The 15,957-nt window shown below is 35.5% G+C and overlaps 1 protein-coding gene across 5 annotated transcripts in view; it reads left to right on the plus strand.

The window, feature by feature from the left end:
• NPHP3 (nephrocystin 3) overlaps positions 1-15,957 on the plus strand; it is a 42,229-nt gene that overhangs the window by 5,595 nt on the left and 20,677 nt on the right. For all 5 annotated transcript variants that reach the window (XM_060638678.3, XM_078432335.2, XM_060638675.3 and 2 more), the window contains exons 4-11: positions 5-157; positions 1,190-1,323; positions 2,853-3,013; positions 6,207-6,363; positions 9,924-9,998; positions 11,939-12,112; positions 14,093-14,196; positions 15,419-15,533. In XM_060638678.3, the coding sequence (XP_060494661.3) occupies positions 5-157; positions 1,190-1,323; positions 2,853-3,013; positions 6,207-6,363; positions 9,924-9,998; positions 11,939-12,112; positions 14,093-14,196; positions 15,419-15,533 (1,073 nt within the window). The remainder of the gene's footprint in view (positions 1-4; positions 158-1,189; positions 1,324-2,852; positions 3,014-6,206; positions 6,364-9,923; positions 9,999-11,938; positions 12,113-14,092; positions 14,197-15,418; positions 15,534-15,957) is intronic.

The raw sequence follows: 15,957 nt of genomic DNA on the forward strand, positions 1-15,957 counted from the left end.
ATAGCTGCTGGAACCCAGTGTGAATACTGGACTGGAGGAGCTTTGGGAAGTGAACCTTCCATAGGGAGTATGATCCAGCTTCAGCAGTCCTTCAGGGGTCCTGAGTTTGCCCATAGTTCTATAGATGTGGAAGGACCCTTTGCAAATGTCAACAGAGGTAACACAAGCCATTTGCCAATTACTTTGGCTAATGGTAATGACTGTTCCTATGCTGTAATCTTGTGTGCTGGGAAAACGACCATCAACCAGGCATGAGATTTTTATTCTGGGTGTCTTCCACCGTCAAACCAGCATGTACTTACCGGTGCTGTCACTGAGCCGGGCTAAGTAAGTTCTGTAATTCACATCAGGATCAGATGGTGTTCCCTGGCCAGACTGACAAATCAGGTTCTAAAAACTTCGCTTCTGGTCTGAATTCTCAGGGGTTTCAGTTGATCATTGAGAGTGTAATATAGATTAACTGAGAAACACTAGTTTTTAGTCTTTCCCTCTGTGTTTTTGATGCTTTTAAAGGTTAGAGAAGGCTGCAGAATAGAGTACAAAGTTATGCAATGTAGTATCCTTAGTCAGAAGAATATTTTCATTATTTTTATATAATTTGGTGTCCAAAACAGCTCTGAGATCTGTTCAGAATTTCAATGCCAGTGCAGATCTGAGATGTTATAAGTAGCTCTATTTTTTTTTCTTAAACTATAAGATTATCAGCAAAATGAAAAGTGTTCAATTATGCATTTTGAATTAGCCAAATATGTCTTAAAATGTTCTTTTTCACTAAATAGCATTTCATTTTATGCCATTCTTAAAGTTTCTTTTTGACTTAATATATCTCAAGAATAATAAGTAGATAAAAGTATAGACCAGCCTGCAAATGTAGGCCCTCCTACAGTTGCAAACTAATTAAACAGCTCAAGTAACATAGGTTCATGATATTGACTGGAACCACTGGTACCTCAGCAAGGACCCTGGGTGACATTGATTACTTTATGCCCAAGGATAGAATTTGAGGTTAAAGAACTGTTTGCCTTCTAATATGTTATTCCAGAAGGTGTATCATTATTAACGAGTAAGATCAGATTGCATTCTATGTTGCCTGTTGTGTTTTTTCAGACTTTTAAAAGACTTGTAAACATCTTCTCAAATGTTTTTTGATGATTTTTTTTCATGAACTCATGATAAATTTTATTTTTAGATGACTGGGATGTTGCTGTAGCTAGTTTATTACAAGTTACTCCGTTGTTTTCACATTCTCTGTGGAGTAACACTGTCAGATGTTACCTCATTTATACAGATGAAACCCAGCCTGAAGTGGATCTTTTCCTTAAGGTGAGGATATTTATAAATTCTTTATTCACTGATTTAAAATACAAGTTAATATCGTGTCCTATTTATGACACTACTACATCTAAACCAAGTAGTTTACTACCTATCAGATTATATGTCTTAAAGAGCAAGAAGAATTTGGGCTTTTTTTAAGAGAAAATCTTGCTCAGTTTTATCAGTGTATTCAAATAAAGGCTTTGGAACTTAATTTTTATGAGTGCTTTATTGTACATTGTGCACAGCGTTTAAGACCCTTGTTGATAGCGCCTGCTTTAGGTAATATCTGCCAGCCCTAGCCTTGAATCTGTTTCAGGTTATAACAGAATTTAATCTTTATCATGGTTTTTAATTTTTCAAGGCAGTCATTGGGGTTAACCTGAGGGAGAGGGCAGGCATACTCCAGCCTGTGGGCCAGATCTGGCCTGCAGCCTGTCTTTATAGGACCGAAAGCTAAAATTGCTTTTTACCTTTTCACATGGTTGGAAAAAAAATGAAAAGATGAATGTTTTATGACATGTGAAAATTATATTAAATTCAAATTTTAGTGTCTATAAATAAGGTTTTACTGGAACACAGCTAGTGTTCATTTACATACTATTAAGCTGAACACAGCTTATTCATTTACACACTGTCTATGTCTGCTTCATACTACAATGGCGGAATAAATCACAAGAGACTAAATGGACCCCAAGGACCTCTGCTAAAATATCAAGTCATTAAGCTATTACTAATTTGTAAGAATACTTGCCGTTTACAGAAAAAGTTTGCCTATTACTGTTCTAACTGAATTTTAAATAAATCTGCATGCCACATGCTATACCTGCTATATTAACATTATTGATTAAAAGATTATTGATTAATGAATTTATTTAGCTTTGCTTTTTGATATTGTTCAACTTGGGTTGAGAGATAAAATATTTTGAAAACCAAAGTTTCTACTCACTAACTGAATATAGGTTATTACCAAACTGATGTTGAGGGAATTACTCATTAATTGCATAATAATACTCATCATTACTTAGTAACTTAATTTGTTATAGACCAACATAATTTTTTTATTTATATCTGTTTGCTTTAATGTTCTAATATATCATGGTGGACACTTTTTACAATATAGATTCATGGATTTGGGTTTTCTACTCTTTATAACAATAAAGCAGAAATCATTTATAATAATAATAATGATAATAATAATAACAAAAATAAATACCAAAGGAAATTATCCCAGTATTTTTCTTCCATTGTTTTAGGTTTTATTATGAAATAAATTATTTTCTGAGCTAGGAAACAGCCAAGTTACTAAGTTTATATATTTTTGTTTTAAGGGAAACTTGCCTTTTCTCTTAAAGATTTTCTTTAAAATATGATTATATTTTTAAGTTTTAAATTAAAAAAATATTCAACATAACCTGTTCTAAAGCATGCTTTTTTATTTTAAGTAGTATGAAGCTGACTAGATCTTTAGTTATATAAGCTGTACTTTTATTATGTTTTAATTTCTTGTGTTTTGTTTTGTTTTAATTTCTTTTTAGGACTATTCACCTAAACTTAAAAGAATGTGTGAGACAATGGGATATTTTTTCCACGCTATATATTTTCCAATAGATCTTGAAAATCAATACCTAGCTGTTAGAAAATGGGAAATTGAGAAGAGTTCATTAGTTATTTTATTCATTCATTTAACCTTACCAAGGTAAGCTGAAAATTCTGTCATTTATTACAGGAGTTGTATAGAATTGATCACTTCTTGGCCTTTTGACTAAGATCAAGTGTAGGAGTTGTATAGAATTGAGACTGCCACAAAAAGAATGAAATCTTACCATTTGCAACTACGTGGATGGAACTGGAGGGTATGATGCTAAGTGAAATTAGTCAGAGAAAGACAGAAATCATATGACTTCACTCATATGAGGACTTTAAGAGACAAAACAGATGAATGTAAGGGAAGGGAAACAAAAATAATATAAAAAAAAGGAGGGGGACAAAACAGAAGAGACTCATAAATATGGAGAACAAACTGAGGGTTGCTGGAGGGGTTGAGGGAGGGGGATGGGCTAAATGGGTAAGGGGCATTAAGGAATCTACTCCTGAAATCATTGTTTCACTATATGCTAACTAATTTGGATGTAAATTTTAAAAAATAACATTTTAAATAAATAAATAAATAAATAAATAAATAAATAAATAAATAAATAACAAAAAAAAAAGAATTGAGATTGCCAAATGAACTTCAAAGATAAGTTCTAATTGCATCCTTATAATCAAAAACAATCCACAAAATTCAATAAATGTTTTGGCTTTTCATACAGAAACAAAGAATTAAGAACTTTACACTGTTTGCATTAACAGGTCCTAATGTTGGCATCATTAATGCAAAGATCATTTTAATCAGGGGTAGCTAACTATGGCCTTCAGGCCAAATCCAGTCAGCCACCTGCTTTTATAAATAAAATTTTATTGGAACATAGTTATATTCATTTATTTATGTATTTTTACAGCTGCTTTCATACTACAAGAGCAGAGTTAAGTACTGTGGTTACAACAAAGACTGTGTAGCTCATGAAGCCTAAAATGTATACTCACTGGCCCTAATAAAGCAAGTTGGCAACTCCTGATTTCAATAATCTGCATTAACTTTCATTATTTTCTTTCTTCAGATACAAATTGAGAGCTACTTGAACACTTATATAGATGTTAAATCAAGTTTTTAATTCTCTGAGGAGCTTACTACTTAATTCCAGTAAAGTGAGCAATTTTCTTATAGTGTGAATATAATTAACACCAATGAGTTAGTCTGCAAATAAAGATTTTTTTTAACCAACTAGATACATAGATAGAAGACAAAATTTATTTAATAAGAGGTTTTCTTTCTACATTTGCTGTCTGATTGGATTTAACCCTTCCAGAGCATTTTTCCTTTTATTGAGGACCAACTCTGACCTCAACTGTGTGCAGATGTGGAGCCCTAGGCTTTACCAGAGACCCTGTAGTGTGATCCATTATTGCTCCTTAAGACTGCCCAGTGGCCAAGGAACCAGTTGGTCAATGAGCCTCCACCCAAACAAGTTTTAAGGATTCTTTCCACTTGATTCCCTTTTACTTGGGGTTCTTTTCCTCCCTCGCCCCTTTTCTTTTCCTGTTATTTTTTTATATTTATTAAGGATATATTCTGTTTTATTATTTAATATCTGGGTAGTATTTTATCTCAGGTGGTAATATGTCATTTGTTGTTTTTCTCTTATTCTCTAATCCTTTAAACCATCTTGTTTTTTCTTTACCTTTTATCCATGTTTAGTTAATAAAATATTGCACATTATTTTTACATTTTTAACATTTATTTCTATCTTTCTCATATTAAATCCCTCTTAATCTTTTACCCTTAATCTTTTACCCTTTATCCTTCATTTCTTTCATCTTTTATTACTTTGCTTGGCAGATTTCAGCTTATCTTCTTTAACTAAAATTTTATTTATTTTACATTTTAAAAACTTTATTCTTAAAGAATAAGAATTTTAATTTCTAAAATTTAATCATTTCTTCACCTATGCTTTGCCTTTATTTTGCTTTAATTTTTTCATATTCCATCTGCTGATTATTTTATTTCCTTAATGTTTATTTCATGGCTGTCAAGAAATATGGCAGTAATTGTAGGCTTCACACCGTAAACAAGGGTTGATAGAGCTTTTATTTTTCTCAGGTTGTTCCTTCACTTCTCATGATGACTCCCCCATTCTTCTCAAAAGATGACTCTAGAATCATGTCCCCTTAGCAGTACCCAGTAGCCCCATATTCTTCCCTCCCACCAAAGAATTTGAACCAAATCCCAGATGTCATATCATTTCATGTGAGCCCCACGTGTCAATTTTGTAGGGAGTGATTTTGAAATAGCAACATGTGCCTGAACAGTGGCCCATTCTTTAGTATTCACATGCACCACAGACTTTTCTCCCAAAGTAATAACAAAAGAACCAAAATCCAAAAATTATATAGAACATGGTCAGAATGATTTGAACAAGGAAAAATTCTTTGGTTTGGTTTGATTGGATTGGCACAGAGATGTATGATAGAACATTACTCTGTTTTGTATTGGGGCTAGTATTTTAATATATTATGTAAATTGTGAATCATGTAATAGCTCTCCCTTGCATACACACACTAATTTGCCTCTCTAGACAATCTTTCAATTAATGCTTTTTAGAAAGGGGAATTGGTTGTAATTTTCCTTGCCGTGTAGAAAACACTGGTAGGTTATTTTAAGATTTTTCTAGAATTTAAATAGGTACCCTGTAGCAAAGTTAGAATTTTTTTTTTTTAACCCTGTACTTCAACTAAGATTTTACTAGCCATCTGACCTCCCCCATCTGCCTCTGGATCTTTCTCATACTGTATCTTGGGTATAAAGATTCAGGTCGTTCATTGGATGAGAAAGGCTAACAGACTAGAGAAGAGAAAAATCTTGAAGCACTGGGTTTGATAATAATTGTATTTTAATTTTGAAATTATGTATTTCTAAGTGGAATTAGGTTTCCAGTTATTTGCAAAGTCTCATGAGTCTGGTCCATTATTTTGAGCCATATTTACAGTATTTTTTGAGAGTTTTTTTTTTTGTTGTTGTTGTTAGATTTGAAAAATTAAAGTTATGTATCCTTTGAGATTCAATTTAATGCAGAATTTATTGTACTTGTTCTGTCTGCTAATGAATGCATTATATTTTCTGGCTAAGCTGGAACAGAGCTATAAAACATCCATTTTTGGAAAGGTGCACTTGTTCTGTCCCTGGGCTTCTGGCCCCTTGTCATTGCTTTAAACTGCCATTATTGACACTTAGGTTGATTGTTTGCTGCCATAGTGCAGTGTAGGACAAGAAATACTGATTTCCAATCTAGCCTTTTATTGGAAGACTGCGAAGAAGCTTTTCTGAAAAACCCTGAAGGCAAACCACGATTAATCTATCATCGCTTAGAGGATGGGAAAGTCAGTTCCAACTCCATCCAGCAACTGATTGATCAAGTTTCTAACCTGAACAAGACCAACAAAGCCAAGGTAAAATTCAGAAGATTATTTTTTTAAGAACCTGGTTGCCCAAGGGAAGTGTTAGAGCAAAGGCCATGAGGTGGGAGTGAGTAAGGGGAGATTAATAGGACAGGTGACTGGGAGCTAAGGGTAAAGAACCTTGGAGATCACTATAGAAACCTTGTTTTTTTTACTGCGAGTGAGATTTTTTTTTTTTTTTAACCTGGGGGTTTTTACTTGAGTCATTGGAAGACTTTAAGCAGCAGTAGAAGAAATACAATTCTGACAAGGATGTTCTTGGGCTGCCGTGTAGTGGAGGAAGGCAGAGTTGGAGAGCTCTTGCAGTTACCAGGTGAAAGATGCTGGTGGCTTGGACCAGGGTGGAGGTAGAGGAAGTGATGAGAAACAGGAATTGGTAAATTTTGACAGTAGAGCCAATAGACTTAGTTGTCAACTATGAGAAAAAGAAAGGGATAAATAGCAATACACAGCTACAAAGGGTATGATCTATGAGTGGAAAAATCAGATTTTTTCCTGTGCTTTTCTCCCCAAGTGCAGAGTCCTTTTGTCTACTGTTGACCAAGGATCAGTGTAAGAAAGAGCCTTTTCATAGCAACCTCTTCGAAGGGCATTGGGAAAAGCAAAACAGTGAATAACAGTATGAGAGATTTGACCATTCTTAGATGCATGGTGGGATAATATTTAGAATAGAGATTACAGGCTTTGCCTTACTGCACACTGAGATAACTTAAAAATTCTTACAGTTGTGTTAAGAATACAGTTGAGGGGCACCTGGCAGGCTCAGTCAGTAGAGCATGCAACTCTTGATCTCAGGGTTGTGAATTCAAGCCCCACAATGGGTATAAAGATTACTTAAAAATAAAGTCTTGAAAAAAAAAAGAATATAGTTGAAAACAACTTGGATTTTGACATTGTTTTTATTTCTCTGTGCCCATTCAAGAGATAAGATCGAATGTGAACACAAGCATTTTTTTTTACATCATTTAGTATTGAAAAAGCTTGAGCCCAATGTAACATTAAAGAGCCCAACACAAAATAGTGTATTTTGTTATAATCTCCAGAACCATTTCATTATTTGCTTTAATTACATTAGTATGAGCTTAGTCCACTAGATCCTAAGAGGAATGATACTGACTTTTCTTTCAGATCTCTATTCTATTTGTAAATTGATTTTTAAAATTAATACGCTAGAGGGATGAATTTATTTTATAAAATAGGAGTAAAATAAGATCTGTCTACCATGATTATAAATGGAAACATAGGATAAACTTCCATTCTGGTTCACTTGATGTGCTTCGTAAAACCATTGCCCTACTCTAATTTTATCCAATAATCATTTACTAGCAACACACATGTTCTTTATAGGTAGGGCATTCTTCTTTCAGAAAATTCAGAAGACTACTGTTTTATATAGCAGAATACCATTTTGCTTTTTTGTTTTATAGAATTATAGTCTTATTATAAAAATTGATTTTGATGTATTTTGAAGGTCATATATTTTGAGTGGTATGGATGTATATAAGAATTTGGATAAGTAAGTGAAAAAAGTGTATTTTTTGTTTTATTGCAACACTGTTCCCATTGTTCACAATAAATCCCCTTGTGTGACCTCCAACAGTTTGCATAACTTGCCTCCGTTTCCTCTTCTGTGAAATTGAAGTATTAACAATACCACCTGGTGGCTCAGTCAGTTAAGTGTCCAAGTCTTGATTTCAGCTCAGGTCATGATCTCACATGATTGAGCTCCATGTAGGGCATGGAGCCTGCTTGAGATTCTGTCCCTCCCTCTCCTTTGCCCCTCCCCCTCTTGGGCACGCCCTTTCTCTTAAAAAAAAAAAATTAAAAGTAATTGTGTCTGAAGATAGTGGACCACCATGGAGACCCTGAGTTTGTCTTATCCCTGAATTGCAGCTAGATCAGCACCAAACCCTTTGAACACCTAGGAAATTGATCTGAGGATGTCCACTCTCACCACTGATATTCAACATAGTGTTGGAAGTCCTAGCCTCAGCAGTCAGACGACGCAAAGAAATAAAAGGCATCCAAATCAGCAAGGAGGAAGTCAAACTTTCACTCTTCGCAGACAGTGATACTCTATGTGGAAAACCCAAAAGACTCCACAAAAAACCTGGTAGAATTGATACACGAATTTAGCAAAGATGCAGGATATAAAATCACTGTGCAGAAATTGGTTGCATTTCTTTTTTTTAAGTTTATTTATTTTGGGAGAGACAGCACAAGTGGGGGAGGGGCAGAGGGAGAGGGCCACAGAGGATCTGAAGCGGGCTTTGTGCTAACATCAGCGGCCTGATGCCAACCTTGAACCCACGAACCATGAGATCATGACCTGAGCTGAAGTCAGACACTCAACCGACTGAGCCACCCAGGTGCCCCATGGTTGCATTTCTATACACCAATAATGAAGCAGCAGAAAGAGAAACCAAGGAATCAATCCCATTTACGATTGCACCAAAACCATAAAATACCTAGGAATAAACCTAACCAAAGGGTGAAAAATCTATACATTGAAAACTATAGAAAGGTTGTGAAAGAAATTAAAGAAGACACACACACACACAAAATGGAAAAACATTCCGTGCTCGTGGATTGGAAGAACAAATATTGTTAAAATGTCAATACTACCCAAAGCAATCTACATATTCGATGCAATTCCTATCAAAATAACAAGTGTTCTTTGCAGAGCTAGAACAAACAATCCTAAAATTTGTATGGAACCAGAAAAGACCCCCTAATAGCTAAAGCAAGGATGTAGAGAAAAAGGAACCCTTTTGCACAAACTGGTGCAACCACTCTGGAAAACAGTAAGGAGGTTCCTCAAAAAATTAAAAATAGAAACTACCCTATGACCCAGCAATTGCACACTATTAGGTAAATACCTTATCTAGAGGATACAGGAGTGCTGATTTGAAGGGGTACGTGCACCCCAATATTTATACCAGCACTACCGACAATAGCCCAAATGTCCATCAACTGATGAATGGATAAAGAAGATGTGGTATATATGTATATATATATAATGGGATATTACTCCGTGATCAAAAAATTAAATCTTGCATCTGTTTGCAACATTGTGGATGGAGCTAGAGTGTATTATGCTAAGCAAAATAAGTCTGTCAGAGAAAGACAAAATACCCTACGATTTCACTCATATGTGGAATTTAAGATACAAAACAGATGAGCATAAGGGAAGGGTAGCAAAAATAATATAAAAACAGGGAAACAAACCATAAGAGATTCTGAAGTACAGAGAACAATTTGAGAGTTGCTGGCAGGGTGTTGGGTAGGGGAAAGGGCTAAAGGGGTGAGAGGTAATGAGGTTGCAATGAGCACTGTGTTATGTGAGTGATGAATCGCTAAATTCTGTTCTTGAAAAAAAAAATATAATAGTGTCTCTCTCATTGGATTGTTGTGAGGACAGATGAACTAATATGTAAAGTATTACATAGGATAATCCCTGACATATAACTTCTATAGAAGTATTTACCATCACCACCTCCTCCTGTTATTGTTTTTTTCATGTTGTTGTTGAACTTTTTTCTTTTTTCCAGGTCATTGATCACTCTGGAGATCCTACAGAAGGAGTATATAAAATTTATATTTATGTGGAAAAGATTATTAAACAGGTAAAAATATGCATTCCTTGTAAGATTTTATCTAAAATATTCTAAGGGGCGCCTGGCTGGCTTGCTCAGAAGAGCATGCAACTCTTGATCTCAGAATTGTGGGTTGGAGTCCCATGTTGGGTGTAGAGCCTAGTTAAAAAAAATTTTTCTTTCTAAGACTGTTTTCCATAAAGTTGGGTCTTCCAATGAAAACAACTTATTTGTGTTTTTGAAAATAATACCTGAGGGTGGGGGGGAGAAAATAATACCTGGGAAAGTGGTTGTCTATCCTGTGGTATTGTCATCGTATTACTAGTACTATGTATTTTTTTAAATTATTGTTTTAAGTTTATTTATTTATTTTGATAGAGAGAGCACATGAGCAGGGGAGGGGCAGAGAGAGAGAATCCCAAGCAGGCTCTGCACTGCCAGTACAGAGCGCAATGTAGAGCTCAAACCCACGAACTGCGAGATCATGACCTGAGCCAAAACCAAGAGTCAGATGCTTAACCAACTGAGCCACCCAGGCACCCCAAGTACCATGTATCTTTTCTGTCATTTGTTTCACAAAGCTATTTGATGCCTCAATACCTGATAAGTGTACAGTAGATTGCAAAAGTGCCAGGTGAAAAGTATAAGTATTTGAGGGAAGATGTTTATCTTATTCAAGGTTTTGTGTGCACCTTGAACTTTTATAAATTAGAAAAACCTTTTTCAAATTTATCCACTACATTATCCCTACAACACAGAGGGGTGAAATCATATCTCTAAGAGTCTGAGGTCATGGATCATAGTAAGTGTCTCGGGCTGAAAGTGTCTGTGATATCTCAAGTATTAACTTGTAAATTTATGTGAGTTCTATATTCTGCTTAATGTTATACCTGTGTTTATTTTTAATATAAAAAATTATTTTAAATTATATATCCTCTAAAATGCTAGTAATGAGGGGCACCTGTGTGGCTCAGTTGGTTAAGTGTCCGACTTCAGCTCAGGTCATGATCTCTCAGTTCATGAGTTCAAACCCCACGTCGGGCTCTGTGCTGACAGCTCAGTCTAGAGACTGCTTCAGGTTCTATGTCTCCGTCTCTCTCTGCTCCTCCCCTGCTCATGCTCTATCTCTCTCTCTCAAAAAAAAATAAACATTAAAAATAAATAAATAAATAAATAAATAAATAAATACAATGCTAGTAATGAGAATAAAAAGAAAAAGAACCCTTAAAGAACCCACACCCTTAAAGTAAAATGGGCGCAATAGAAAGATGTACCACGTTTAGCCTGCAGTTGCCCATACCTGCGGACACCCCTGCAGGGACCTGGGATTCTATTTGGGAAGTTAGGGATTAGATTACTTTTTCTAATTAATTTGTATTAAAAGTATGGAGATTTGTTATCAGAGAAAAAGAATGAGCTCGAGAATATAATGATATGACTTCTGGCAACACATTTTGTACAGTGTTCTTTAGTATAAAAATTGACATCAATTTTTATCTTCTCAACAATCTTGTGAATTTTAGGACCACAGTTAAATAAAATTAATTGAGCAGAATAAATGGCAGCAAAGGAAAGTGGACATATTTGCCATCTTTACTGTTTGAGGAACAACATATCTGCACCCAGATATGCACCCAGTGTGGGGCTCTGCACCCAGTGTGGGGCTTGAACCCATGACCCCAGAATCAAGAGTCACATGCTCTACTGACTGAGCCAGTTGGGGGCCCCAAATGCCCTTCTATTTTTAATAAAAGAGAAAGATCTTTGTGTTTATCATTTTAATATTTCTTTATTTTTAAACTCATGTTTTTTTATGGTTTTATATTTATTCTTGTTGGTAGTATACGAAGGCCATAGGTTTGGACTTGTCCCCCTCAGTAAGTGAAGACCACCTTAGGCCTGTGTGCTAACACTGCTACAAGATGTTTAAGTTCTTTGTTCACTTTCGTGTGCTTGCTCTTGGTGTTCAGGACATCCTGGGCTTTGAGAACACAGACATGGAGACTAAGGATTTGGGCAGTGAAGATTCTATTCCAGAAGAAGATGATTATGGTGATGTTCTGTGGGACATACATGATGAACAAGAGCAAATGGAAACTTTCCAACAGGCTTCAAATTCAGCCCACGAATTGGGATTTGACAAAGTGAGCATTTGGAGTATTGTTCCAACAAAGATCAGTCACCACTTAAGACTCTGTTATGATTGTGGTTTTACCTAAATATAGTCAAGGTTCATAATTGTTAGTTCATAATTGTCCTCGTGGCTTGATTATCCATACTGAGGCATTTGCTTAACTTTGTATCATATGAAAGAAAAGTGAGGTTCAACTATATTTATGAACATCAAACATTTTTAGTTACAGATGAGGACTTATCAACTACATGTGCTTTATGCTACCATCTGAAGTTCACCAAACCAAGCTTAGGATAGCTAAGAAACTTGATAAAACTCGTAAGGCTCTCTATTCTTCCAAGGCTTGGAGGAATCAAAATGTCAAACATTCAGGAAACAGCACAGTAGTTAATGCAATAGGCTGATCAGTTCATTAGCATCCACAGATATCTAAACAAATTAATGGAACTTGAAGTACACAATCTATGTCCAAATTCAAAAAAATTAATAATATTTAAAAATTAATGTAAGAATGAATGTTTTAAAGAATATTATCGTAGCTGTCACTAGCAGCAGTATTTGCACAGAAATTTTATAATTGAGACTGTCTGTGTTTATGTCCTGGTTCCACCATTTCCTAACTCTGGATTGTGATCATTACTAAGCTCTGACCTTTGACTTCCTTGTCTGTAAAATGAGATTTAGTAGTTTACCTACCTGACAGGGTTGTTGGGAGGACTCAGCCAGGTAAAGCACGTCGACCACTTGGCACAGTACCTGGCACATGATGAATGTAACTATATAGCATATAAAATATGCTGTTTTATAAGAGAGGTATTGCTATCATTATTTCATAATTGAAGAACCTAAAGTTCATGTTACAGTTTGCCTAAGAGAGCACACACATGGAGTAGACTGCAGATCTGGGATTTGAACCTAGATCTTCTGGCTCCTAATCCTATGCTCTTTCTTCTATGGCAAGTAGTCTGAACTTGGGAACCATGGTTTTATAAATGGGCTTTATGTGGGAACATGAACTAAGTTGTTAGGATTTACAGGGTTCTAAATCAATGAAGTCTTTTGCTTTTTGAGACGCACCATTGCTATCAGAATAATTTGAGTTCCTGGGGAATATATTCTGTGTTCATAATATGGCAAACAAAAATTGATTGAAAAACTATACCAAATAGTAACTTATTGTAGTTGTTAGAAATGTCTGCTTCCCTAAAGCTAACCACAAGCTACTTATTACAAATTCTTTTAATTCCTTATCTGCTGTCATTTAGACCACTGGTACATTTAATAACATCTCAACCCCCAAGATAACTTTGCCAAGTCCCCAGTAAATACTGAGGTATTTTGGTTTTCTGAGTGTGGCCTTTTTATCTCTGAACAACTTTTTAGTGTCTGGGGAAAGCCTGAGATATATGGGTTCTTGGACTTTGCCGAGAGCTCACTTAATTTCAGAAAGATCTCAGGTAGGCAGTCTGTCCTAACCTGATTCTCCGTGGCAGGTTGGGAGACTCAGATAAAGGGCCCACACAAAACTGCTCTTGTTCGGACCCATTTTCAGAAATCCCTGGAAACTGTGGGGGTGTGTAGGATGGTGTTCTTCTGACCAGCAGACTGAGGATGCCTGCTGACTCCCTCAAAGCCTTCTGTGATACTTTCTGTGGTTTAGGGAATACAGGATAAAACATTGGCCTTCCTGCAGCATTCTGCAAAATCTGAATGTTGTAAAACCCAATGGGGATCTTAAGTGTTGTCTCTCGTCCGTTAATTTATAGCAGCACTATGTGTAGAAAAAATTGGGACTCATTCTTAGTTTACTATTTTGGGCATATTTAACCAGCCATAAAAATAAGCAATTATGAGGATCCTGTTGACTAAAAGTAGATTTCATTTTCTCATGCAGCTTTTCTCTAATGATTTCAGAGCATGATCCGAAGTTGACTCTAGTATTATAAGAGGTGTATGCTTCCTTGCAATTTAAATTCATTTTTGTTTCTAGTATTACCAACGGCTTAATGATCTAGTGGCGGCACCAGCACCAATTCCACCCCTTCTTGTATCTGGAGGACCAGGTTCTGGAAAGTCCCTTCTTTTATCAAAGTGGTATGATGCAGTACAATTACATTGTTACCATTGTCATCATTCGAATTACTGAACTCATTCAACAAAATGTATTATTGCCTGCCTGCCTTCCTGCATGGTCTGTACTAAACATTAAAAAAAGCAAAAACGTATAAAATAATAGATTCATGCCCCGAAGTGTGTACAATTTGGATGTTAGAATACAGAATGAGAAAGGAATTGGAAATTTGAGCATTTGTGATTGTTTATATTAATTATGTGGGTCACAGCCAAGCACGTGCTGTGTGAGGGAGTGGTCAGTGTGGAATAGAATTAGGTGAATTCTACAGGGGATGTGCCTTTGTTTTCAGTTATCAGCTTCATCTTAAAAGTTTCATTGGGATTTTAATATTTCAAATAAGACAAAGACTGTTTAGAGTGAAATAAGTCATAAAGTACATCAAAATAAAGGATGACTTGGGGTGCCTTGGCAGCTCAGTCGGTTAAGCGTCCGACTTCAGCTCAGGTCACGATCTTGCAGTCCGTGAGTTCGAGCCCCGCGTCGGGCTCTGGGCTGATGGCTCAGAGCCTGGAGCCTGCTTCCGATTCTGTGTCTCCCTCTCTCTCTGCCCCTCCCCGTTCATGCTCTTTCTCTCTCTGTCTCAAAAATAAATAAACGTTAAAAAAAAAAAAACAAAATAAAGGATGACTTGTATTATGAATGTAAAGTCATTCTTCAAATTAGGGACTAAGGGTTATAGACGCTGATAAGCTCTCTTTTACTTTCATTTTAGTTCCTATTATTTAAAAACAATTAGAATATTTTCTTTCATAATTATGATTTACATTGAAGAATTAGCATGTGTTGTTTCCTTTTTACTGCCCTTTTATTTGGTGGAAAATAATATTTTTTTAGAAAATAATATTTTTCTACCTAGCAAAGAAGCTTCCTTTTTTCCTCTAATATATTTTTAGTTAAAGGTTAATGCTCATTTCACTAATACTTTAACTTCAAGTGTACACTATGTTGGTTTCCATTATTTAATATCAATTTTTAATTAAAATGAACCTATAATTTTTAAAGGTTTATTTAAAACAATCTAAAAGTGGAATAAAGATGGAAATCTCCCATGTTTATTCAAAAGTGACTGATAGGTGATTGCTGAGAGCTAGGTAGCATTTGATGTTTAATGCATTGTGAATTCTTTTTTGTATTGATAACAAATGAGTTTTATCAGTCTTATAAAAGGTCTTTTTCTTTCAGGATTCAGTTGCAACAGAAGAATTCCCCTAACACGCTAATTCTTTCTCATTTTGTGGGAAGGCCCATGTCAACCAGCTCAGAGCCTTCATTGATTATTAAACGGCTAACTCTAAAGGTATAATATGGCATGATTTGGAATTACCAGAATTTTTTTGATGTTTATTTATTTATTTTGAGAGAGAGAGGGAGAAAGAGAAACCCAAGCAGGCTCCATGCTATCAGCCCAGAGCCTGACATGCAGCTTGATCTCGTGAACAGAAGCATAAGGCCATAACCTGAGCCAAAATCAAGAGATGATACTCAACTGACTGAGCCACCCAGGCGCCCCACAGAACGATCAGAATTTTTATTTAGGATCAGAAATCGTTGGGGCCAAGTACCCAATAATTTTCAATTTTCAATATTACCCATTTGTTTTGGATTTGTAGAAAGTTAAAAATAATACTCGATGCAGTTGGGTCCTCTTGGTTACTCAAGTTTGGTTTAAAAAGTAGGGATAGAAATTTCCCACCAATGTGATAACGTGCAACTACTTTAAT

Source organism: Panthera onca, chromosome C2, assembly GCF_046562875.1.
Source record: "Panthera onca isolate mPanOnc1 chromosome C2, mPanOnc1 haplotype 2, whole genome shotgun sequence".
Classification (NCBI taxonomy): domain Eukaryota; kingdom Metazoa; phylum Chordata; class Mammalia; order Carnivora; family Felidae; genus Panthera; species Panthera onca.